Source organism: Castor canadensis, chromosome 8, assembly GCF_047511655.1.
Source record: "Castor canadensis chromosome 8, mCasCan1.hap1v2, whole genome shotgun sequence".
In the NCBI taxonomy this organism is placed as follows: Eukaryota; Metazoa; Chordata; class Mammalia; order Rodentia; family Castoridae; genus Castor; species Castor canadensis.
The window spans coordinates 60,084,377-60,110,607 of record NC_133393.1 but is presented as its reverse complement, the minus strand read 5'-3'; the positions used below and the strand labels follow the sequence as shown (position 1 = coordinate 60,110,607).

Here is a 26,231-nt window from a genome sequence, read left to right as displayed (position 1 = left end):
GCAATAATTAGCTTACTCATACAGATATTAAGTCAAAAATTATAACCTATTTTCAATATGTATCTTTACAGTAGTTTAAGATTATTTTTCATGAATATATAATTTGAATTATGTGTAGATTAGCTTTATTTTTCATTTGATTACATGTTTTCAAATGTTTAAAAGAAAGTATTCTAATTTTGCATTATTTTGGAAGTTCTCCAAAAATGTTTATTTCTATGAGTGTATTTCTTGATACATATTTTTATTTGGCAAAGTTAATAAAATCTGTATTATTAAAAAATGTTAGTTTCTCCTATCAGTATGCGTCTCTTTAAATGAAGTGTGCATTTTAGTTCATTTCTGCATAAACCTACTAATTTTAGTGACTTTTAAAGAAATGCAATTGGCTAAGCATATTAATTGCACTCCCATAATGAGTCTGAACATTAATGGTGTACCAATAGCAGTAAAAAAGTGACTATATACCACAGTTTTACTTGAATCCAGATAAATCCATCTGGCCTTTGTTCTGAAAGTGGATCTGTGGTGTTCCAATGAGAGTCACTGTGAGAGTTAACTATGAGAGTCAGCTGAGTTTTCTGCTATTTCAAATGATCACCTTGGGCTAACACAAAAAGGAACCAAAAAGGGGGTGGGAGAGGAATTGTTCCCTTTTTAAAAAGTGCTAAGAGTCAGACTATTTTCTTCTAATATTTAATGCATGGGCAGGTCTTTTCAGTTTTAGCTTTTAAATGTCTGTTAAAACTATTTTCCCCCTCTTTATCTCTGCTCCTACTTAGGCTTTTACCATCTTTTACCTGAATACCTATAACAGCCTTCTAATTGATGTCTGTGTCTGAGTCTGCCTTCCATATTATTGGTAAAGTAGTTGTTCTAGAAAACAAGTTATTGTATCACACTCCCTTATAAAATCCTTCCTTGGTTTCTCTTTACCTAAGATAAAGTCTAAACTCCTTAGCATGTCGTTCACAGCAATTTGACATCTACTTAGGAAATATAGGCTCCGTACCCTATACCTCACCTGTAGTATAAAAGTTATGTTCATAACATATTCTTTCATAATTCTTCATGTGTTACTCTCTTTGCATATTCTTTTTCCAGTTGATCAGCCTGGCAAATTGATGTGAATCTTTTACTACACCTCGTATGTAATCTGTCTTAGATGTTTCCTACCAATCCTTTTTCCTTCCTCCAGTTAACATTCCGTTTATTACTTTTATGACAATTGCCTGTATATAATGTCCCTTCCCTCCACTGGACTATGTAATCACTGGGGGCAGTGACTGTATTTCATTCTTTATTTTGACAGCATTTGGCATATTAGTGTTCAAGAAATTTTTTAACTCATCTAAATTGAATTGAATTCCTTGACATACTCAGTTAAAATTTAGCTTTAGCAGCTAAACTGACAATTTTTTTCAGTTTGTATCCATTATGCATATTTGCCTCTCCCTGGTTTTTTTTTTTTTGTGATTTTCATATTCCTTGGGATTTTTTTAAATGATTAAACTGTTTCATATAGCACAATGCCTAACTTGTAATCATGAGAACTAAAATTTACTGTGATTCATGTGCTAAGCAAAGGGAGTTGTAAATAAGATGGTAGGAGGTGACAAATCTTTCATTTAGTGAAATAGAGCATCTGCTATATGTTAGATCCAAAAGGATTAGATGTAGTTTTTCCCAAGTTTTGTCCCTTCCCTCTCTTTTCCTTAATCTGCTTATCTCTGAGGAGGTATAAATTATACATATGCTGATAACTCCAAACTGTTTGTATCCCAAGGTCTCTCTCCTGACCACCTTGTACTAATTGAGTTCTCCTTGTTGTAAGTTATGGAAACTCACTCAAGCTAGCTTAAGCAGAAAGATAGGGCAAGGGTGCTAAGAGATGTAAGAAATGGGCATGAGTGGAAGCTGGGCAGAGTGAGGTTCCTTAGTTTTGGGGCTCTGCTACCGTATGGGCAACGAGCTTTATTGTCTCTGTCTGTAAACTGACTTCCTATCCTGCTTCAGTCTACAAGTCTGAAAGCATGACCTTGACTGTTTCAGGATTTATAGGACTGAAAAATTAAAATAAAATTTTATTTCTCATTGGATTCAAGCTGAAAGGAAGGTATTATGCTTTAGTCAGGCTTCCTCCAGTCACTGCAAAAGGATACCTAACAGGGAATGTCCCTGTGAGGAGCCAGTAATCTGCGGCTAATAGACTGAATGCATAAAAACTGACCCAGCTTCTGCCCTGTGAATCAAATTAATAATGCCGTTGCAGTTAGGATTTTTATAAATCCCTATTTTTTAAAGACAGATACTGATATGCTACACAAGAAATGATATAATGCCTAGAATTTCCTTCACAGTCATTTAGTGAAGTTTTGGAAAGGGGGCAGTGGTAGAGGCATATATGAAATAAGATCTACTATGAGTGAATCATTAGAGCTGGTGACAGGTACACGGGAGTTCATTGTGCTGTTCTCTTTACTTTTATGTGTTGTTGAGACTTTTTTAATAAGAGGCTTTTTATAAATCATGAAAACAAAATTGTATTCAATAGAGTTAATAGCCTGTATAAAATGATTGCTTTATAAATTAGTTTTGTTCTAGTAGTGTGTTTTCATGTTTGGATAATGAGGTGTTTTTGCTTTAGCCAACTCTTATTTTTAATTTTACCTGAAGGGAAATTCAGCAGTTGTTTAATATGAAAAGCCAGCATACCTTTTTCTAAGATATGAAGCATTCATTTAAAAATGCTAAAGTAAGGGTGTCCTAGAGATGCCTGCCTTCTCATATTGCCCGAGCATGTGGTAGGCTCTCTGTAAATGCTTTTTTAAAGAACATCCTGGGCCAGGGGCATAGCTCAAGTGGTAGAGCGCCTGCCTAGCAAGCACTAGGCCCTGAGTTCAACCCCCAGTATTGATGATGATGATGATGATGATGATGATAATGATGATGATGTGTCCCAGAATGGTCACAAACCAACAGGGAGCTGTGTTGTGTCTCGACATTTGTTGTCCCTCGACAACAAACTGCTTTTCTTTGCAATTTATTTGTTGAAGAAATCTTGGTGTGTGTTTCCCTGTAGGCTCTCCTATCATTTGGATTTTGCTGATAGCGTCACATAGTACTGTACATCCCACTGTTCTGTGTTTCCTGTAAATTGATGCGTAGATCTAGAGGCTTACTCACACCCTAATTAGGTTCTTTTTGTTTTGTTTTGTTTTTTAGGAAAACTACTTTTAATTGGTATTGTAGACTTCCATTAGGAACTAGAATATCTGTTTATCTTTTTATGAACTTGGCACCATACCTTTTCAAAGTCAGAAATTAGAGAAAAATCATGGACTTTTGAAAGTAAAGCCTATAGGTTTTTATAGTAGTAACAAGTACTTTATAAACTCAGGAATTGCTAATGCAGACTAAGTTCCTCAAAATATATTTTCACAGTCTTCCTTAAATATTTTACAATTTCCTCTTTGTATAGTTCACATTTGTTGAACTTGTTAAACAGAATCACCATAAAACTTAGAAGTTAATTAGTACAGTATTTTTAAAAAGACTTCAGAATCTCCTAGTTATAATCCCACAGTATAGATTTCATAGTTATGTTAAGTAGCTCTAATATATATAACAATATAGTTTTCTATTGCTCTTTGAGGTCATTAATCCTGCCTTCTGCTATATCCAGACCATTTTAAACCTAGACAGTGATTTATTAATTTCAGACATTTTGTTTTTCAATTCTACATGTTCATTCAGTTCTACATTAAAATTGTTCATTTTTATTTATTGACTTACTTATTATGGCTGTACTGGGGTTTGAACTTGGCCTTGTGCTTGCTAAGCAGGTGTTCTTCCTCTTGAGTCACCACACCAACCCAAAATTGTTCATTTTTAAATCCACAGTATTTATCTTTTTCTCTGAATTCTTTTTTTTTTTCTTTTTCCTCTTTGAAACAGGATCTTGCTGCGTAGCCCAGGCTGACCTTTATCTCAGTCATCCTGCCTCAGCCTCCCATGTGCTGGTATTACAGCCATGTGCTGCCACACCTAGCCTTTGTTTTCTTTAACACATTAATCATAGATATTTTAAAGTGTTGTAACTCTGTTATTACGATCAACTGAATGTCTGCTGCTGTCGTTTGTTCTTCCTTGGTTATTAATTACATTTTCTTGGTTATTATTTTCTTTCCTTCTGATTTTTATTACATGTCAGACATTGTGGAGGGTTTTCTGTTTGTTTGGTGTTAGTTTTTTTTAGACAGGGTCTCACTATGCAGCCCAGGATGGCCTCAAATTTATGATTCTTCTGCCTCCACTTTCTGAGTAGCAGGAATTACAGGTGTAAGCCACAGCACTCTGCTCATACATTGTGCCTTGAAAGACCCAAAGAAGCTGTACTTGATATTGACCATCAGAAAGGATTTCCTGTTTATTCTCTTGAGCAGATAGCAGTCAGGGCCTTATCATTTTAACTCACTTATGATTGAGTTGGGCTAGGGCTAGGCTGCAGGTTTTGTAAGATCTAGTCCACCTCTGGGTTGTCCCTGTTCCTGAAGCACAGCCTTCAAGGCTTGTGATGGGAACTTGGTGAGTCTGACTCCACATCTCTGAAAGACTGCTGAGTGGTCACTTGCTCCTTTCAAAGGTTTTGGGCTTAACCTGTTAACTGCTTAGCCCCTTATAGCTTCACAATCTAGCAAGTGTCTTGAGAGGGAGATTAGTTGGAAGAGGAATTCCTGCCTCTCCCAAATACTGTGAGATTATGGGAGTTTATACACTGCCCTTTAGAAGCCTGGTCCTGACTTCCAATTCCTCTATGTAGCCCAGCACTAAAACTGGTCATATCTGTGGCTTCCCAAATTCTAATCTGTCACATAAGCCCTGGCTGATGGATCAGACCTTACTCATTTCTCTTTTACTAAATAGAGTCTTTTTGCATTGACCGATTCAGCCTTATTCTTGTACAGAATTGGAAAATGTCCTCAAAGAGCAAAATGGCTGGGGCTTGAACTCAGGGACTCTACCACTTGAGACACTCCACCGGCCCTTTTTTGTGTTGGGTAGTTTCAAGATCGGGTCTCTCGAACATTTGCCCAGGCTGGCTTCAAACCATGATCATCCTGATCTCTGACTTCTGAGTAGGTAGGATTATAGGCATCAGTGCCCAGCTTAAAAAATGTATTTTTAATTGACTCATTAATTGTACATATTTACAGAGCACAGTTATGATAATTTGATAAATGTATCTCATGCGCAATGATCAGATCAGGGTAATTAGTATTTCCATCTCCTTAAACATTTACATTTCTTTGTGTTTGTGTTTTCAAACTCTCCTTTATGAAATACAACAAGTTGCTGTAAACTGTAGTGACCCTTCTGTGTGGTAAAAACACTAGAATTTAGTTCTTGAACTGTCTTATTCCCTCCCTACCTTACCCTTTCTAGCCTCTAGTAATTGCTATTCTGTGTTCCCTTCTTCCATGAGATCAACTTTTTTAGCTTCCATGTAAGAACATACAATATTTGGCTTATGTCACATAGCACATTAATACCTGAGTTCTATGCATTTCGCTGGAAGTGACAGTTTTATTCCTTTGTAAATTTTTATTTTTAATTTTTATTTTATTCATATGTGCATACAATGTTTGGGTCATTTCTCCCCCCTTCCCCCCGCCCCCTCCCTTACCTCCCCTCCCTCGCTTACCCCCCTTTACCCCTCGCTACCCAGCAGAAACTATTCTGCCCTTATCTCTAATTTTGTTAAAGAGAGAGTTAAGCAATAATAGGAAGGACCAAGGGTTTTTGCTAGTTGAGATAAGGATAGCTATACAGGGAGTTGACATGCATTGATTTCCTGTACATGTGTGTTACCTTCTAAGTTAATTCTTCTCGAACTAAACTTTTCTCTAGTTCCCGGTCCCCTTCTCCTGTTGGCCTCAGTTGCGTTAAAGTATCTGGTTTAGTTTCTCTGCGTTGAGGGCAACAAATGCTAGCTAATTTTTTTAGGTGTCTTACCTATACTCACACCTTCCTTGTGTGCTCTCGCTTTGTCATGTGATCAAAGTCCAGTCCCCTTGTGTTTGCCCTTGATCTAATGTCCGCATATGAGGGAGAACATACGATTTTTGGTCTTTTGGGCCAGGCTAACCTCACTCAGAATGATGTTCTCCAATTCCATCCATTTATCAGCAAATGATAACATTTCGTTCTTCTTCGTGGCTACATAAAATTCCATTGTGTATAAATACCACATTTTCTTAATCCATTCGTCAATAGTGGGGCATCTTGGCTGTTTCCATAACTTGGCTATTGTGAATAGAGCTGCAATAAACATGGGTGTGCAGGTGCTTCTGGAGTAACCTGTGTCACATTCTTTTGGGTATATCCCCAAGAGTGGGATTGCTGGATCATATGGTAGATCAATGTTGAGCTTTTTTAAGTAGCCTCCAAATTTTTTTCCAGAGTGGTTGTACTAGTTTACATTCCCACCAACAGTGTAAGAGGGTTCCTTTTTCCCAGCATCCTCGCCAACACCTGTTGTTAGTGGTGTTGCTGCTAATGGTGGCTATTCTAACAGGGGAGAGGTGGAATCTTAGTGGGGTTTTAATTTGAATTTCCTTTATTGCTAGAGATGGTGAGCATTTTTTCATGTGCTTTTTGGCCATTTGAATTTCTTCTTTTGAGAAAGATCTGTTCAGTTCACTTGCCCATTTCTTTATGGGTTCATTAATTTTGGGAGAATTGTTTTTTGAGTTCCCTATATATTCTGGTTATCAGTCCTTTGATGTGTAGCTGGCAAATATTTTCTCCCACTCTGTGGGTGTTCTCTTCAGTTTAGAGACCATTTCTTTTGATGAACAGAAGCTTTTCAGCTTTATGAGGTCCCATTTATCTATGCTGTCTCTTAGTTGAGAAAGTTCTTGCCTATACCTATTAATTCCAGAGTATTTCCTACTCTTTCCTGTATCAGCTTTAGAGTTTGGGGTCTGATGTTAAGATCCTTGATCCATTTTGAGTTAATATTGGCATGTGTGATAAACATGGATCTAGTTTCAGTTTTTTGCAGACTGCTAACCAGTTTTCCCAGCAGTTTTTGTTGAAGAGGCTGTCTTTTCTCCATCGTATATTTTTAGCACCTTTGTCAAAGACAAGTTGGTTATAGTTGTTTGGCTTCATATCTGGGTCCTCTATTCTGTTCTACTGGTTCATGTCTGTTTTTGTGCCAGTACCATGCTGTTTTTATTGTTACTGCTTTGTAATATAGTTTGAAGTTGGGTATCATGATACCTCCAGCATTGTTCTTTTGACTGAGTATTGCTTTGGCTTTTCGTGTCCTCTTGTGTTTCTGTAAATTTTTTTTAAATATTTATCATGGGGCTTTAGAAATTAGATTTCTTTTTTAATCCTAACAGTGACCTGGTACAAAATGTTATTAAGAGAGGCTTACTTTTGGTCTTATTGGTCATAAATTGTGACCTGAATGGATGAGGATCTGTCTGTCTGTCTATCTATCCATCCATCCCTTCTGTTTAGAGATGGTATCTCCACGTGTCTGGGTATTGTAATCTGAGTTGTTTAGACCAAAAAAGCTTACACCCAAAGGCAACTGCATGAAAACTGAAGATAACATAGTTATTTTAAAAAGAGGTGTGTAAGAAAATGAATTCTGGCTGTGGGTATAGGTAAGTGGTAAAGTGCTGGCCTAGCATGTGCAAGGCTCTGGGTTCAGTCCAAAAATAACATCATCTTCATCTGAGGTTCATTTATCAGGAAGATAGGAAGTAACAGCATTATGAAAATACCACCTTGGACAGTTTTATTATTTATTTTTATTACTGTTGTACTGGGGTATATTGTGACATTTACCAAAGTTCTTACACTATATCGTAGTTGAATTCACTCACTCCATCCTTCTCCTTTATCCCTTCTTCCCCCCATTTTCCTGGAATAGTTTTGAAAGGCCTCATTTTTCCATTTTCAAGTGGTAGAGTTCTTACATCACATCCATGAGTCCCTGAGTTCCAATCTCCACTGCAGCAGGAAAAAAAAAGGAAGAAAAATGTCACCATTAGATAAGTGACAAAGAATTAAAACCTCTTATTTGTGTATATTCTATCAGGCTTAAAGATACCCGTCATTTTGTGAGTGGGAATAAAATGATAAAACATTTGGGGCAAGTATGTGTAAATTCGTATTACCTTATTTTGTTGTTGTTTGATGCCTAAGCTGGCCTCAAACTCATGATCTTCCTGCTTTTGCCTCCTGAGAGCTAGGTGTATTTACCTTTAGAGTTTCACCTTACTGCTTGATAGTGGCAGTGGTAGGCACATGTCATGTTCACTTTGAAGACATTCTCCAAAATGTTTCATAGAAACTCCCCCATAAATACTCCTCCCAATCCCTTGGCATAGTGCATAGGTTTTAGAGGTAGGCAGATGTGTGAGTCCACTCTTATTTGCAGTTATGTTATCAATAACAAATATTTAGTTAGTGTTTACTGTGAGCCACGTGCTGTCGTATATAGCCATCCTTTACTCTCTTAATGCTTGGAATAGCCCCGTGAAGTCTGAGCTGATAGAGATGCAAGCTCAAGGGACTTACTTATCACAGGTAAAGCTAGGATTTGAATTCAGGCCTGAGAAACACGAGCGTGTGTGTGTGTGTGTGTGTGTGTGTGTGTGTGTGTGTGTGTGTGTGTGTGTGTGTGTTTTGTTATCCCACCTCCCTCCTCTGTGACATTGAGCAAATTTCTGATATACAGCTCTATATTTGTATTCTGAAATCCAGAATACCTTGGAAATTGATAGTCTTTTCATAACTTACTTGGTAGGATAGGAAGAAAATTGATAGTCTTTTCATAACTTACTTGGTAGGATAGGAAGAATGGGTCCTGAATGGCTGAGGAGCTATTTTATTTATAATTTATTTTGAGATGGGCTCTCACTGTGTCACCCAGACTGGTCTCAGATACCTGGGCTCCTGTAATCTTCCTGCCTAAACCTGGATATTTGTGTTTTTTGTTTATCCCGTTTAATGTGAACAATTGATAACTTGCTGTAAAAATAGTAATGGGTTAGATTAGGAGGTGCTGCTGTAGACCCTTTCTGGAGGAGTTACAAAATATATGGCATATGCACTGCCATATATTTTAATTTCCTAAAATACAAGAAAAATTTAGGAAATTTAAATTTCCTAAAATACAGGAAATTGTGAAATCTGAAACCCTGTAAGAGATCATGGCCCTCTATTTAACTGGTATACCGCATCGTTTTCTTATCTTAGTGAGAATTACAGTGTATGCAGTAATTAATGCATGTAGGTATTTGAGATACCTGATGACAGGAAGCGTTGGATTAGCTGAGATTGTTGGATCATTCTCTTGTATTTTATATTCAGCTGTACACGGCTTGGACGCTAAAGCTCGTGTATGTAGAAAATGTGAATTGTGTTCAGCTTGCAGCTGTAGTTCAGCGCTGTATTGTGGTGGTAAGAGGATAGTGAGAAGCCATGCCTTTTACAGAATGTTGCTCTTTTGGAGCAGTAGTGATTTCTTCCTGTAAACGTACATTTTCCTGTAGTACAGGGTTTCCTTACCTTTTCATGCCATTGTGCACTTGGAAAATCTCTTACTGCAATAAATTAGCAAAGAATGTGATTCTCCCTGCTTCTGGAGAATCCAGAACTGAGGGGATCATTATGGCACACCTGTACCACCTTGGCAGAAGTGTATATATGTTAGGTGGAGGGGCAGGATAAATGGAATAGAAATTATTAGTGGGTTTACTTTGGCTACTAACTTCCTATAAACATCTACTTTAAAGCATTATAGAAAGTCCAGACGACACCTGGATGAAATGTAGAATTTTTTAAACAACTAGGTCACTTAATTTGTTGTCTTCTAGCAGTCAGGAATGAGATGGAGTGACTTTTTACTTAATGCTTTATAAAATGAATTCATTAGCTTCTTAAATTAAGCATATTTCACTTGTAAGTTGGAATTATGAAGAAATTAATGTACAGAACAAAACAAATTCAGTTTGACTGTTAGAAATTATTTGCGACCGGTGTAGAGAGGAGTACAATAAGAAGCAGTTTCACATGTCTGCATCTCCCTATGCCAAACTAAAAGCTTCCCTGCCAGGTAAAAGGTGGGCAGAGGGTTGATTGTCATCTGGATAAATTATTTCTAGAACATGTGCTGGGACACTGCCTGCATCTATCAGTTCAGTTTTTAGGACAGTAGGGCAAACGTGCAACAATTGTGAGAGCAGAATACCCCACATTTTGGGGTCAGAGAATACACTCTGTACCTTATTGGTTTCCTCTCCTCTGCTCGTTCTCTCTCTCACTCTCTCTTTTTTTGGTGGTACTGGGATTTGAACTCAGGGTCTCACAGATGTTAGACACTCTACCACTTGAGCCACACTCCCAACCATATTGGTTTATTTTAAAGGATTCAGGGGAAGATTTCTTCTTACTGGTCTCTGTGTGGTGAGGGAGCCTCTTCCTTGAACCTCAGTGGTTGCATATGTTAGACAAATGCTCTACCATCGGATTACATTCTCCTTTGTTTTCCAGTGGGCTGTTGTGGAGGGGTAGGGGTAAGAGGGTTACATGGGTGGAAACTGTTTACCTGCTTGACACTCACACACTTAGCTCTGAGGAGCCTTGGAGCTTTCTCTGCTCAAGCTGGGGCCTTTTCAGTGTTTGTTTCCAAGCTGGGGGGGGGGGTCTCATTAACTTTGCCTAGGCTGTCCTTGAACTCACAACCCTCTTATCTCCAACTCCTTAAATAGCTAGATGACAGGCGAGTTGTTCCACCATGTCCATCTACAAATATACTTCTTGTAATAGCTTTCCACCTTTATAGTGGATGATTCTTTAATAGTACACAGCTCAGAATATTATGTTAATTTGGAAAGAATCTGTGAACTAGGACATATTAGTTATGTTGTTTGGTTTTTCACAGAATGTTACATCTCCATTAAATCACAGATCTGAATTATATGACTGTTAAACCTGCCAGTGTTCCCGAAATAGCATGGTAATAATTTTTGTAATTAAAAAAAATACCAGAAGAACAAAAGAAACAAAAAAACAGAAAGCAAAAAGACATACCAATGAAAATTCTTTGCATTATGGAAACAAAGGTAACAAAATTCTAGAAGCTATAGAGTCATGACAAAAACCATGCATTGCATACAAATGTGCAGAGATATGGTATTTTTTAATTTTATTATTATAACTATTCTCTCCTGTTATTCCCACAAGCATGTTGCAAAGATAAATAAGTCTCAGTTCATTATTTTAAACCTCAGTAATGTGAAGTGTTGATGTGTTAAGCTTTAGGGAATAGAACACTGCAAATTCCCTGTATTTGTTGGAAAACAGGATAGCTGTATTATAAGTGAAATTTGCAAAGTAGACAAATTGTAAATTATATAGCTAGAACTAGTGAGAAGTAGCACAGCTTGAATGACTGGTGTCACGGAATAGAGTGTGAGCCATTACGGCTGGCCCAGATTGTCAGCCAGACCAGATGTGCGTACAAAGTGTTAATCAGATATTCCACATTTTGCACAATTCTCTTCCCCTAAAACAAATAAAAACACTTTGTCTTTTGGTAACATTTCCCAGAATTCATATCTCTCTCTTTTTCTTTTCTTTTTTTTTCTTTTAGAAAACTGAAGAATGGGAAAAAAGAAAGACCAAAGCAGACATGGAAGAGTATGTGTGGAAAAATAGCTCCTCAGAAAAAAGTATCTTGGAAACACTTCTTCAAATTAAAGCTGCTGAGAAAAATTTGGAAGTAAATAAAGAAGAGCTCCTTGGTACTGAAGAAGTTGAAGATTACCAAAAGTGTGTTGTTAGTCTTAAAAATGAAGGGGAAAATGAAATTAACCTTTCTCAGTACAAAGAATCGGTGAAGAGACTGTTGAATTTGACATGAATTTTGAAGTACAAAAATCTGCTCTGGCTTACTAATTTTATGATGCATGTAAGCAATATCTAATTTCACATAGAAGTGAAAATGTTTTAAAACCATCACTTCATGTCATTAAAATAATCTTTCTTACTAATGCACAGTGACAGTGATTATTTTAGAGTTTTTAGTTTATACACCAGAACAGTTAATTAGAAGATCACTGATTGCTTAGACTCTAAGGTGTTATTTTTTCTATATAACTTTAATATTCATATTTTATATATATTTGATTGCTTGTCACTGCCATATTTATTTCCTCCCAGATTGGCATTTAGTGCTTGTTCTTGAACACTTCAGTTATTTGGAAAGCCAGGCCCAGAACCCAGCTCCCTGACTTGCATTTCAGCGCTTTGTTGACTTGTTTCCAGTTCTGGGCTGAATCAGGTCCTCAGGGATATTTTCTAATCTAAAAACTTGTTCCTTCCCTTCCTCCCTTATAGGGGCACTTTATGTTGATTTAGCTCTGCTTAGCATCCTGCTTTCTATGTTTTAGAGCTCATTTTGCAAACCCAGGCTGGAGGAAAAGTACAAGTAGATACTACCTGGTGTTCACCCCTCTCGATGCCCCAGGTAGAGCTCAGGAAAGAGTGCAGTGTGAAGACCTTCAGTTTAATTGGAGTAAATGACAAAGTGAAAACTGTCCTAAGAAGCATGCCATTGAGTTTGAGTTTAGCTGTTAAAACTTTTTTTTTTTTTCTAGTGCTGGGAATTGAACACATGGCCTCTTGCTTACTTGGTGCAAACTGTGTTCTTGGGGCTAGATTCCTAGCCCAAGGCAGTCATTTTAAGTATATTTGCAAGTCATTTCTTAACACTTCCCAAGTTGTTGACAGGTGGTTCATTTACAGTCACAACAAAGGAATTATTAAGAGGTCACTTGCTAATAGACATATTTTGCCTAACAGAATTAGAGAATATAAATGAAAGTAAAAAACTATCTCACATCTGTTATCTAAAGCATTTGTATAAAATGAAGTTTAATTTGGTATTAGCAAGGACAAAGTCCTCAGGTTATAAAAGACAAAAATGTGGCTTTGAATATAAAAGAGAAAAGGGAGTATGTTGTGTTCCACTGGATGCAGATAGTGAATAAAAAGCAAACAGGTAAAAATGACTTCTGGTCATGTTTAGAGCATTTAGGAAGTATGTTAGTACAGTTGCAGTGCAAGTGAATAATCCCAGCACTCGGGAGGATTCTGAGTTTGTGGCCAGACTGAGCTAAATAGGAAGAACCTGGTTTTTTCTTAAATTAAAATGTGGAGTGAAGGAAAATAGATACAAAATGGGGTTGAAGAAGGGAACATTTTGAAAACACTGGAAGCTGAGGGGAGACCATTTGGGTTAAGGGCGGTCTGTTGTGTACTAACAGTGCAGGTAAAAACAGAGGGTATAGTGTGTAAAATGTCCATCCTTGCCCAGAAACCAGTCTGGCCTTTATGCTCAGCCTCTGAGAGGCAATCTATATAATGCCTGATAGGAGGGTCTTTGTGTAGGGTGGGAGCCAGTGCAAAAAGATTTGAGGGTAGACCCAGCCATGCCAGAAAAACCAACTATATGATTCAGGGTGGGGGCTTTGGGTCACATGGTATCAGTCCACCTGGCAGCTGGGATCAAGTACCCAGGCAATCAGTGAGTCAGTCATTCCTGTGTGATGGAGCCCCAGTAAAAACTTTGGACTTTCAGACTCAGACAAGCTTCTCTAGTTAGTAAGACCGTGCAGTTATCACATAATGATACCAGACAGTAGTGTCCTGACTTTGTAGCAGGGAGGAGGACCACAAAAGAAACAGGCCTGTGTTCTGATAAAGTAGCAGGGGGAAGGGATGGCATAGCAGAGAGATAAAACCTAAAGAATCCAAATGTGAAGAAAGTCACGTAGGACTAGGGGTAGAGGGGCACTTAGCACTAGGGTGAAGCAGCCTATAGAACTGCATATAACCATATATGTGTTAAACCGTGTTTGTTTCTTTTTTATTTTATTACCTCTATAATCTGCTTGCAAGGGTACATAAGGTGAGACCCCTTTGTTCTTGGGGCTTAGCCTTTGGAAACAAGTTGCTGACTCTGTGCCAGCACAATAAAGTGTTGCTTACTTGCCTCAGAGTCCCATGTCTCTGTTTGAGTTTCCTATAACAACTCCAGAGAGGACCCCAGAGGCTAAGCATCTGAAACCTTCCTGGACTTTAATTTATTTGCCTTTTCCCTTGGATGTACCTTTTCTTTGTAATAAACTGTAACTGTGCAAATAGTAGTTTTCATTGAGTTCTGTGAGTTCATACAGTGAATTATCTAACCTGGAGATGGTATGCAAACATTCCCAATTTACACACGGTGTCAGAAATAAGGACAGTCTTGTAGGAAAACTGTGCCACCTTTGCTTCAGCAGCTTAGCCAATTCCAAGAAATTACTTGAAAACTTAGATTGCAGTCATTGAAGTCTAGTGGCAAAACCTTAAGACCTATGAGGTTAATACAGAAGTGTCTCAAAAAGACAGTTGCTGTTACTGTAATTTTAGCAATAATTAAGCAGCACTGTTTGTCATTAATGGATCATTTGTCTTTTAAAATCTGTTAATTGTTGCAATATATACAATGAACATCATCATCCATCATTATGAGGATTCTTCGGGATCCTCATAATACTTTTTTCTTTATTGGTAGTGCAGCCATTTTTTACCTCAAATTCCTAAGTAGTGAAGCTGAGAAGTTTAAATACACAACTGAGAAACAGGTCAAATCTGTGCTATTAGTTGTAAGGTGCTTTACCTATTTTTGTTCCAATATTAGTATTTCAGAATACTGGATAGTTAACAGACGTATTAGAAAGGACTGGTAAGTTACAATGTTGGGGAGATTTCGTGGTTATTTCCTAAACAGGCATAACAGCATTAGCCTTAGTTATTGATTGGGCCATGAAGTTTTTGGTTGTTTCTTAATAAAATTGTAAATTTTATTTGGTTATCTTTGGATTCTAGTTATTACAGAGCCTTGTAGCCCCAGTTATTTGTGCTTTTTGCCTGACTGTAGTCAAGGTTGTCTCTTCAAGCCAAGTTTACTGAGTTTATCTGAAGGACAAAAGTAGGGGCTGAGGAAGAAATGGAGTATGTTTGTTTCCTTGCAAGGGTAGTTATATTTTTCTCAATTGAACTTGAAGGAATGAGTAAACGTCTAAGAAAACCCAAGGAGGACAACATTTTTTCCCCCTCTTAGAAGTTTTTGGAAAACTTCTAAGTAATTTGTACATAATTAAAAGTATATAGGTTTCTAAGAGAATGAATGTACAAATAACTTATAAAGACAGTTTCCTGAATTTGTTTAAATATAATTTTAAGGGGCTGGGAGTGCAACTCAGTGGTAGGGAACTTTCTTAACATGTGCAAGGGTTTGGGTTCAGTCTCCAGCACTGCAAAAAAATAAATAAAACCATAAATAAAATTTTATAATTTAAATCTTGATATTTCCTCCACCTATGAAATAGTTTTATTCCTCTAATGTATTAGGAAATAGATCAGTAAGATTTATGAGCCAGGCACTGGTGGCTCAAATCTGTAATCCTAGCTACTCGGGAGAATCAAGGTTCAAAGCCAGCCCCAGGCAAATAGTTTGTGAGAGCCTATCTTGAAAAACCCATCACAAAAAAGGGCAGGTGGAGGGCTGAAGTGGTAAGGACACCTCCCTAGCAAGTGTGAGGTCCTGAGTTCAAACCTCAGTGCCAAAAAGATTTGTAATACTTAATATTATGAATCGCTAGCAAGTTAAGTTTCACTGATTATTTATTTATTTATTTATTTATTTATTTATTTATTTTTGAGTAGAACTGAAGTTTTGAACTTGGGGTTTCATACTTGCAAAGCAGGCACTCTACCATACCTCTAGTCCATTTCACTCTGGTATTTTGGAGATGTGGGTCTCATCGACTATTTGTCCTCAAGCTGCGATCCTATCTCAGCCTCTCAATCATTAAATTTTTAATCAGATTTTTATTTGTGGTTGATGTCCATTGCTAGAGATTTTGTATGTTTCTATATTAAAAGAAATAGCAAGTTCCTTTTCCACCTAATTTCAATACATTTGAAGACTGAATACATTTAAAGAAAATCATCTTTTAAGACACTAGACAGTTTAACATTTGATGAACTCATGCTATCCAGTATTTATCCATACTAAACAGTATTAATCCATCTTGTAATAGGATTTTCCCTTACCCTTTGTGCTTAATGGCTTTCTTTGAGGAATGAGATGAAGGGCTAGAAGATGTGGACAGAGCAGGGCTGGAGATGGGGTTTGGTTGGTGTGGCATTCACCTAGTATGCAGGAGATCCTGGGCGTGATCTCCAGCACTGCCACAACAACAAAAGATTTGGATGGATGCAAAAAAAGTAGAGATAATATTTATACCAGGGTAAACTATACAAGAAAAGGATGCATACTAAAATTCTCAAGCTTTATTCAACAGAAGTCAATGGAAAACTCAAGAGGCTCAGTACCACAGTTTCAGAAAGGCATCTCAGCTTTAGAAAATAAGGATGGTGGATTGGGATTGAGAAGGATTAATCAATCCAACTTAAAAATCAGGAAGCATTTGCTTATGGATTAGTTGGTAGCTAATAATGCTCTTTGGCTCAAATCAGTAAAGTGATACGTGACAATAATTTGACCTTGTCGATGGCATCTTTTATGTCATGTTTATTGGAATAGCAGTGGTTTTTTAAGTCTTTTGAACTAGATTGCCTGTGGTTAAATCCTGGCCTCACTGTAGCTGTGTGACTTCAGCCAAGATGCCTACCCACTCTTCACCTCAGTTTCCTCATCTGTCAAATGCAATAGTAATTGTGTGATAACAGTATTATGCAATGGTAATGGTTAATAACAGTCCACCTATCTTGCAGAGTTGTAAGTGTGCAGGTAGTTAATGCACTTAGAACTGTCTCTGACATGGGGCTAAATGACAACTGCTGGAGTGAGACTTATGTTTACTAAGCATTGACCTTTTTAGAGGTTGGTAGGAGTGGACATCCTAGATAATTATGTTTTTAACCAAATTCCCCATGGCTTACAGAAAACTGAAAATGAAACCCTTGAAATGTTATAACGTCACTCCAACTTTTAAAGAGTTCTGCCTCAATGTATTGCAGTTTTTACTTTGTCTCGATCCTGACTTTCTCTGTCCTAGTGTATACTGGCCCTGTTGCTTCCGACAGCATCCAAATGCCAGGATGACTACACAACAGCAAAGGAAGATGACAGCGGTACACAAGGCCAGAGAAGCCAGCCAGGTCTTTGAGGTCACAGATGCCCCACCAGGTGTCTCATCTTCATTTTCAGATGTGTGATTTCTGCTGTTGGACCCCTTGGTCTTGTTCAGTAATTGTTTGCTACTGTTGAGTCCGGATGGGATAGGCACATGAGAACGTTTTGTGTCTGTGGGCACAAAGGAGAAATAGTTTCATTGTTTGGATTGTTGATGAAGTCAGTACTTGGTGATTCCTTATTTACTTTGGTGGTAATGGGGTCATTTAGGGAAATGAATTTTGCCCCCAAATCTGTGGTTAATTCCTTGGTAACCAGTATTGTTTGTGTTTGCAACCAAATCTTGATGTGTAGTTGATGATGGAGGCTCTATTGATGGCAGCATGTAGTTGAGCATGGTGGTTTGTTGTTTGTCTAAATTCATAGCTTTTAGGATCCTTAGTCTGTCCCACCTACCAGATGAAGAGTGGGTATTTAGATCAAAGGGAGATGATTGCTCAAAAACCAGCAAATCTGGATCTTTACCTGAAAGATAAATAAGATATTATTTATTTTATTTTCAATTTCAAAGAGAAAGCCTTAATACATGGTTTGGAGAGTCAGATTTTCCCACTCTGAATTATTGAACTAAGCTAAATACAGACTCTACCATTGGAAACTTCTGAAAAGCTTAGACACATACCAGCTACATTTCAGCTTATTTTCTCTTCCTAGGACACTTTCTGCTTTGAACAAATTGGGCTTGTGTGTGCCAGGGCTTTGGCACAGCAATAGTGAGTGTTGTGTGTACTGGGGAAACAGTAATCATGTGAGGTACTAGATAACATTTTTAAATGCAGTAGGATAAAATAGAGTCAGAGAAAGGTAACTATTCAAAGTCATGAAATCCCCAAGGGTCTTGCTTTATTTTACTATTTTCTCAGTTTTTGTATCTAACTCCTTTTCCTCTGACTTTACACATGCCCAAACTGCTTTGTCTTTAGAGGGGAAGAAAAAAGCTTCCCCTTCTCTCTCTCTCTCTCTCTCACACACACACACACACACACACACACACACACACATACACACACACACACACTTTCTCTTCTCTCCTCTCTCTCTCTCTCTAAAAGCATGCCAATTTACATTTCCTTTCTGACTTTGTTTTACCTTAGTTTCTTGTTTCATTCCTCACCCTTCTGTCAAAATTATTCTTCTGATACCCTTTCTGTTTCCTAATCAGTTGTACCTCATTGCTTTGGCTTTTCTGTTGTTCTTCGATACTGCTGACCATCCTTTTCTTGAAATTCTTCTCCCATGACTCCCTGGACCCCAGGCCCCCTGGCATTTTACCCCCACTCCCTGCTTCCCATTTTTACTTCTTTTGCTGGTTCTCTTCTTGCTAACTGGTGGCGTTTCCACATTCTTTAGTCCTTGGGCTTCTGTTGTGTTTTCTTTTCACTGCTTCCCAGCCTTCCACACACACAAGGAGATTGTTCTCAGTCTTCACACTACAGTGATGGCCCTCAGTGTTTCACTGGAGGCTTCTGCCTGGACAGCTCACGTCATCTCTACTGAATATGTCTGAGCCAAAATCATTCTGCCTCCTTGTCTCAGCCAGTGGCATTATCACCCTGTCACCCATCCTGGAATCTATGGCAAGAATGATTTTTGCCTTCTCTTGTAGTGGAGAGGAGGGGAAGACATGGCAGAAAACTGAAACTTAAAGAAACTAAACCTGAGAAGGTCATGGAGCACTGAGGATGAAGTTGTAAATAACCGTATATGGGTTAAACTTTGCTTCTCGCTTCTGTAACCTGCTTGCAAGGGTATATAAGCAAGGGCCCTTGTTCTCGGGGCTCAGCCTTTGGATGGGAATCCACTGAGCCACTGCCAGCATGCTAATAAACACTGCTTCCCTAAAAGCCTTGATGCCCTGTTTTCCTGCTTGAGTATCCCACAACATTCTCTCTTCATTTCCTTCATTTCAAAGGTAACTAAGGGCTGGGGATGCAGCTCAGTGGTAGAGTACTTGCCTAGTATGCTCAAAGCCCTGGGTTCAGTTCCCAGAATCTCACACACAAAGTAATTAATCCTTCTTTCCAGTGTTCGCGTAATTACCCTTTTCATGACAACTACCATCACCTTGTGTAGATCAAATGCTTTCTTGACTAGATTTTCTACTCTGTCCCACATACAATGTTTCTAGACTAAGGTCATCAGAATTCTCACTTCAATTGCGGTGTCTTGTTAAATGCCTCGCTAATTCCACATTCCTTTGTTGCTGTTGTTGTGAGGCAGGCCAGCCTTAAACTCAAAATCCTCCTGCCTCAGCTTTATGGGGTTGGGATTAAAGGTCTAAGACACTGCACCTGGCTTGATTCTCTCCTTCTGGCAAAGTCATTCCAAAACTCTACCCATAGACTTCTGGAAGGCCAGCCCCACCCTCTCTCTGCCATATTTCCATTGTGACTTCAAATGTGTCCTTATTGTAGCCAGACCAGCTTTTCACTTTCCTGTGGTGTGATACACAACTCCTTACCTTGTTGCCTCTTCCAAGAAGCCTCCCCTGAATAAGCTGGCTTCCTTCAGTCTCCCTTTCTTACAGCCTTTGAACTGAGGCTGCATCACACATTTTTGCGTTTAGTTATATATTCTATATGGATTGTCTTAACTCATTACATCAACTAGATTATAGGAAACATGAGGGCAGAGGTGTAGCTATTGAGCCCAGCCTGGAATATTAGTCAATGAATACAAATCAATAAAGAAATTTATCTCCTTTGTATTTTGATGGCAAACACTATTCTTTTGTACATTGGCAAAGGACTCAAAGATGCATTTTTCTACAATAAAATACACTGGTTATCTTGACTAGTGAGAGGATGTATGTCTGTTGTGGGGTACAGGGGGCCCACACCATGGGTTCTTGTCTTTGCTGGGCTTAGGAATAAGCTCACAAGACATGGATAGTGCACACACAGGTAGATTTATTAGAAAAAGAAAAGGCTGCAGCTAGAAGAATGTGGCAGAGCCTGGAAACCTGTGGCTCCCTCCCTGCTGAGGTGAAGGCTGGGGCTTTTTATGGATACTTTAACTCAGGTTTAGGGTAAGGGTTAGGTGGGTTCTTTCCATTGGTTTTGGATTTGCTTGTGTAGGCTCTCTTCAATGAGCTGCTCTGTTTGCCCCTTATGGTGGGGGGGCAACCTTGACAGCATCCTGTCTATCAGCCCCAGGGCAGATTTATGAGGCCATGTATCTCCTTGTCAGGTTGCAGGGCTCATAGTGCTTTCCATGGGAGATGGGATACTCATCTGTCCTTCAGGTCCCCAGGCCCAACATGTCCATGGTGTGTTTCTTGGTCCTTGACTTCCATCTTTGTAGAATCATTGTATACATTGTCCATAGCCCATTAGCCAGCCTTCCTCCCTCCCTCCCTCCATCTCTCCCTCTCTCCCTCCCTCCCTCCCTCCCTTCCTTCTTTACCTTTGAGTCTTGCTTTATATCCTAGGCTGGCCTCAATTCAAGATCCTCCAACCTCTGCTTCCCTAGTACTGGCATTACAGATGGCTCCCTCAGCCACCACAGTGGAATGCCTACTTAGCTTTTGTTGAGGGTTCCTGAAATATGGTACTTTAAGTTCTTGTTCATTTACCCATAATTTATCATCTGGAATGAACTTGTCATTGCTGACTGTGCCAAACTAAGGGGAATTTCCTTTCAGTTTTCTTTCCAGGATGTACAAACCATCTCTAGACAGAGGTCACTGGAAAATAGTGATGTAGAGCCTATCCATGGCCATTACCAGCCAGTTTCTAGACTATATGTCTCTTCTAGAGTATTTCCAGCATCCTTCAAAAGTCTCAATGCAGAATCATTACCATCTGTTATGTTGTACAGAATGGCACCGGTTCCAGGCTCTAATATGCAGCTCTCCAACGTGGGACAGTGGATGTGGAGGCAGTTGACATTGTCATGAATCGGATCATGGAAGAAAACAGCCAGGTTACAGGAAACTGAAAAGGAAACAGACAAAGCACACCTTCAGAGGATCTTGATTTCCACCAGTTTTTGCTTATTTGTTTGAGTCAGTCTTGTTATATGTCCCAGACTGGCCTCACCATCCTCCTGCCTCAGCCTCCAGAGTGTGGGGTGCAAGAGTGGGCCACCATGCCCAGCTCCATTCCCAGTTTGATGAGTTCTGAGTGATTTACATTTCTTTCAGGAACACTGGATTAAAACTATACTGTAGGGCTATATTTAGCCATTTTGTAGAACATTATGATATTGTAATGCCTTTTTTTTAATCACACATCTAATGATTTTCTCTAAGTATTCCTTTATATATTCCTTCCCACAAAAATACCTATAATCATTATATTTTAGTCTCAGCATTTTATGTTCATGAAAAATTCAATTTGTTACAAAATCTTCTGGAGGTTTAGACAATAAGTTTGCCTTATTTGTGGGTTTATTACAAGTATTTTCAACCAACTACATTCAAAAAATAAAAATTTTAATCAAAATTTCAAAAACATTTTAAGTTCCCATACACATTCTGCAGTCACTGGATGGGGAGAAGCTCTGTGGATGATAACCATCAGTTGTGTTTAAATCATTGTGGGATCTGCCGAGTGTCCCCTGCCCTTGATTTTGTAAAAATACAGTATTGCTTCCCAGGAAGCAAATGCTGCCCAAAAAGCAAGATAAAAGTAAATGTGCTTAATTGAAGTGAAAATCTGGGATTTTTCTGAAAGAGCATGGATTTAGAAGAAGTGGGGTGGTTTGATGGGCAAAATGAATCCAGCATCCACAGGACAGCCCTGAACTCTATCCACCCTGAATGTACAAGGGTTTCTTCCACATGGGCTCCTTGGAATCATGTCCCTGTAGATACCAATTAACAAACTGGTATCAGATCATGGTTTTAAAATGTGTGAAACAAGGGAATTACTTAATTTTTTGGCAGTACTGGGGTTTTAAACTCAGGGCCTCACACTTGCTAGGCAGGCACTCTACCACTTGATTCACTCCACCAGCCCAGGAATCACTTTAAAGCATTTATTGTTTCTGTTGTTTCTTTCCAACTACCTTTAAAATCACGAGGCAAGTGAAAAGTAAATGGAATAAATCTTTAGGCAATTGCAACCTGAAATTCTGCAAGAATGAACTGTTTTCCTAATTGAAGGCCTTATCATATTATATAGATAATGTTTGCACCCAGATTCCATACTGCAGAGAAATAGTCTTTTATGGAAATGTGAGAATATGATTTAATTTTTTTGCTATTTGATATACATATCCCTATGTTTCAAACATGATTGACAGCCTTCCTGGCCAATGCATCCCGTGTTTTGTCAACCCAAGCAAACAAAGTTCAAAAAATTAGTATGATACAATACTAATATCAACAAAAAGTACTTTAAAAAAACAAAATACTGCAAACATTTTTGAAATCATATCTGTCATTCTTGGGGTTATAAAAATGTTGTTAGTTAACCCTGGAGGAAATATTTTCGCTTCACACTTCTTTGAAGAAAATAAGATTCTGGTTTCTGGAGGTCATGTGGCATTCTAAGACATTATTACATTTGTAAATACAGCATGCTAAAGTCAGTCTCAATCTCTCTCCCTCTCCCTCTCCCCCCTCTCTCTCCCTCCTTCATCCCAGTGCATCTTTTCTGGTCCTTTTCACCTCTTCCCTTTCCTCCTTACCTAGGCCTTCGGTCTTGGCCGTCCCCCTTACTTTTGCTAAGGTATGTCATTAATACTTGCTGTCCTTCCTAAGACAGCAGTTCCTGCTGCACTTCTGGCCAGTGCTCTCAGAGTAATACTTCAAGAACTGGGCTCCCAGCTTCTGAGATTCCTGCAGCTCAATGAGCAGACCTGGGAATCGGCAGATCCAGCAGTCTCTGTAGAAAATGGTGGGTGAGCAGAGAGAGTCTGACAGCCATGCCACGCTCAGGAGCAACAGCAGGTCTGCTGCCACCACAGCCACCTGCATTGCTCTGTATGAAGGCAGACTCAGAGACAGTGTGACTTCCAGACTGACGCTGAAGCTCACCATTAGGGTTTTGGGTTTAGGACAGTCTCAAGATCTTTGGGCTAAGAGTGAGCTTCCTTGGAAGGCTTCTGGAGAGTCAGCCTAAGGAAAAAGGAGACCATTCTTTGCATACTGATTTTTCTTTTGTTTCTTCCCAGAAGAGTCCCTAAAATATTTTTTTCTTAAATTTTACCACTTTTATTTATTTTTTTATTGGGTGCTGGGTGGGGTACTTTGTAGCATTTACAGAAGTTCTTACAATATAACATATATTGCATTGGAGTTCACCCCCTCCATCATTCTCCTTTATTCCCCCATTCCTGGAATAATTTCGACAGGTCTCATTTTTCCATTTGCATGCATGTGTAGACGGTATTTGCACCATATTCACCCTCCACACCCTTCCCTCACTTCCTCCTCCCTCCCACTAGTACCAACACCCCAGAAGGACCTCTTCCGCCCTCCTGGTCTCTGATTTTGTAAAAGAAAAAAAATGACATTTTTACTGTTTGAGATAGCTACACAGGAAGTTTCCTTGTGGCACATCCATGTGTATATGTATTATAGCCTGAATTGGCTCATCTCTATTTTTCTTCTTTCTACCTTAGTCCCTTTCTTATGGTGATTTCAACAAGTTTAAAAATTCTATATTCATTCTGTATAGAGAGTACATCAACCATATTCATCTTCTTAACTTCTTTTGCTCTCCCTGTCTTGTATGTGACCTCCTCTTAGTGTGACCTGTTTTTCACAATATTGCTGTATTTGTAATAGGTCTGTATTCCACATATGAGAGAAAACATGAGGCTTTTGGCTAACTTCATTTAAAATGATGTTCTCCATTTCCATCCACTTACCTGCAAATGACAAAATTTCATTCTTCTTTGTGCTGGAATAAAATTCCACTCGTCAGTAGTGGGGCATCTTGGCTGTTCCCATAGCTTTGCTATTGTGAATAATGCTGTAATAAACATGAGTGTGCAGGTGCCTTTGTTGTAACCTGACTTACATTCCTTTGGGTATAGACCTAGCAGTGGAATTGCTGGATAATATGGTAGTTCTTTTTTAGTATTTTGAGGAGCCTCCATACTGTCTTCCATAATAGTTATTCTAATTTACATTCCCACCAGCAGTGTATGAGGATTCCTTTTTCCCCACATCCTCACCAACATTGGTTGTTGTTTGTGTTCTCCATTCTAACAGGAGTGAGGTAGAACCTTAATATGGTTTTGACTGCATTTCCTTTATGGCCAGGGATGTTGAACATTTCTTCATGTGTTTTTCTAGCCATTTGGACTTCTTCCTTTGAGAAAGCTATGTTCATTTAATTTCTCCATTTCTTCATTGGGTCATTGATTTATTGGGAGTTTAGTTTCTGAACTCCCTGTACATTCTGGTTATTAGTCCTTTGTCAGATGTATAGCTGACAAAGGTTTTTCTGTGGGCTGCCTGTTTAGTTTCGAGACCATGTCTTTTGCTGTGCAGAAGCTTTTTAATTTCATGTAATCCCATTTGTCAATCTTTCCTCTTAGTTGCTGAGCCATTTGAGTTCTATTTAGGAAATGATCACTTATGCCTATTAATTCCAGTGTATTCCTGCTCTTTCCTACAATACCTTCAAAGTTTCAGGTCTTATATTAGGGACGTTAATCTACTTTGAGTTGATGCTTGTACAGGGTGAAAGACATGGATCTAGTGTCAGTTTTCTGCAGGCAGATACCCACTTTTCCCAGCAACATTTCTTGAAGAAGCCATCTTTTCTCCATCATATGTTTATGCCTGTGTCAAAAACCAGATGGGTGTAGCTGTGTGGATTCATATCTGGATTTTCTATTCTCTTCCACTGGTCTTCATATCTGTTTTTGTGCCAGTACCATGCTATTTTTATTGCAATGGCTCTGAAGTCAGGTATTGTGATACCTACAACATTGCTCTTTTTCTTCAGTATTGCCTTAGCTATTCTCAGTCTTTTGTGCTTCCAGATGAACTTTAGGGTTGATTTTTCAATCTCTGTGATGAATGTCATTGGAATTTTGATGGGAATTGCACTAAACATGTAGATTGCCATTGGTAATATAGCCATTTTCACTACGTTGATTCTACCAATCCATGAGCATGAGAGATCTTTCCATCTTCTGCAGTCTTCTTTGATTTCTTTCTTCAGTGGTTTATAGTTTTCCTTGTGGAAGTCTTTCACATCCTTTAAGTTTATTCTTAGGTATTTTATTTTTTTGAAGCTATTGCAAATGGACTTATTTTCCTATATTCTTTCTCAATCTGTTCATTGTTGGTGTATAGAAAGTCTACTGGTTTTTGTAAATTGGTTTTGTATCCTGCTACTTTGATGAAGCTGTTTATGGTTCTAAGAGCTTTGGAGTTGTGTTTTCTGGGTCTTTTAGGTATAAGATCATGTCATCTGCAAATAGGGATAGTTTGACTACTTCCTTTCCAATTTGCATTCCTTTTATTTCTTCTTCTTGTCTTACTTCTCTGGCTAGGAATTCCAAGACTATGTTGAATAAGTGGAGAGTGTGGACACCCTTGTCTCCTTCCTGACTTAGAGGAAATGGTTTCAGTTTTTTCCCATTGGCTGTAGGTTTGTCATATATAGCCTTTATTATGTTGAGGTACAGTCCTTTTAGTCCTAGTTTCACCAGAGCTTTTATCATGAAAGGATGTTGAATTTTATTGAAGGCTTTTTCTGCATCTATTGAGATGATCATGTGGTTTTTGTCTTTCCTTTTCTTAATAAGCTGTATTACTTTAATGATTTGCAATATGTTGAACAATCCTGCATCCATGGGATGAAACCAACTTGATCATGGTGTATGATCTTTTGGTTTGCCAATATTTTACTGTGGATTTTTGCATCAAGAGTCATCAGAGATTAGTCTGTATTTCTCTTTTTTTGTTGTGCTCTTGTCCAGTTTTGGGATGAGTCTATTACTGGCTTCATAGAATGAGTTTGGCAGT

General features: G+C 38.5%; 2 protein-coding genes across 4 annotated transcripts in view; one reads left to right on the top strand and one right to left on the bottom strand.

The window, feature by feature from the left end:
- Positions 1-12,080, top strand: part of LOC109699516 (small ribosomal subunit protein mS35-like) — a 41,782-nt gene extending 29,702 nt beyond the window's left edge. For all 3 annotated transcript variants that reach the window (XM_020184264.2, XM_020184266.2, XM_074083041.1), the window contains one exon: positions 11,681-12,080. In XM_020184264.2, coding sequence (XP_020039853.2) covers positions 11,681-11,950 — 270 coding nt within the window. In that variant the 3' untranslated portion in view covers positions 11,951-12,080. The remainder of the gene's footprint in view (positions 1-11,680) is intronic.
- Positions 12,081-16,498: 4,418 nt separating this feature from the next.
- Positions 16,499-24,998, bottom strand: LOC109699518 (MANSC domain-containing protein 4-like). Its single transcript, XM_020184267.2, is given in 6 exon segments — positions 16,499-17,416; positions 17,419-17,546; positions 17,548-17,761; positions 21,097-21,231; positions 22,991-23,360; positions 24,116-24,998. Coding segments are annotated over 5 exon segments (1,113 nt in total). The 5' UTR covers positions 23,283-23,360; positions 24,116-24,998; the 3' UTR covers positions 16,499-17,072.
- Positions 24,999-26,231: the final 1,233 nt, after the last annotated feature.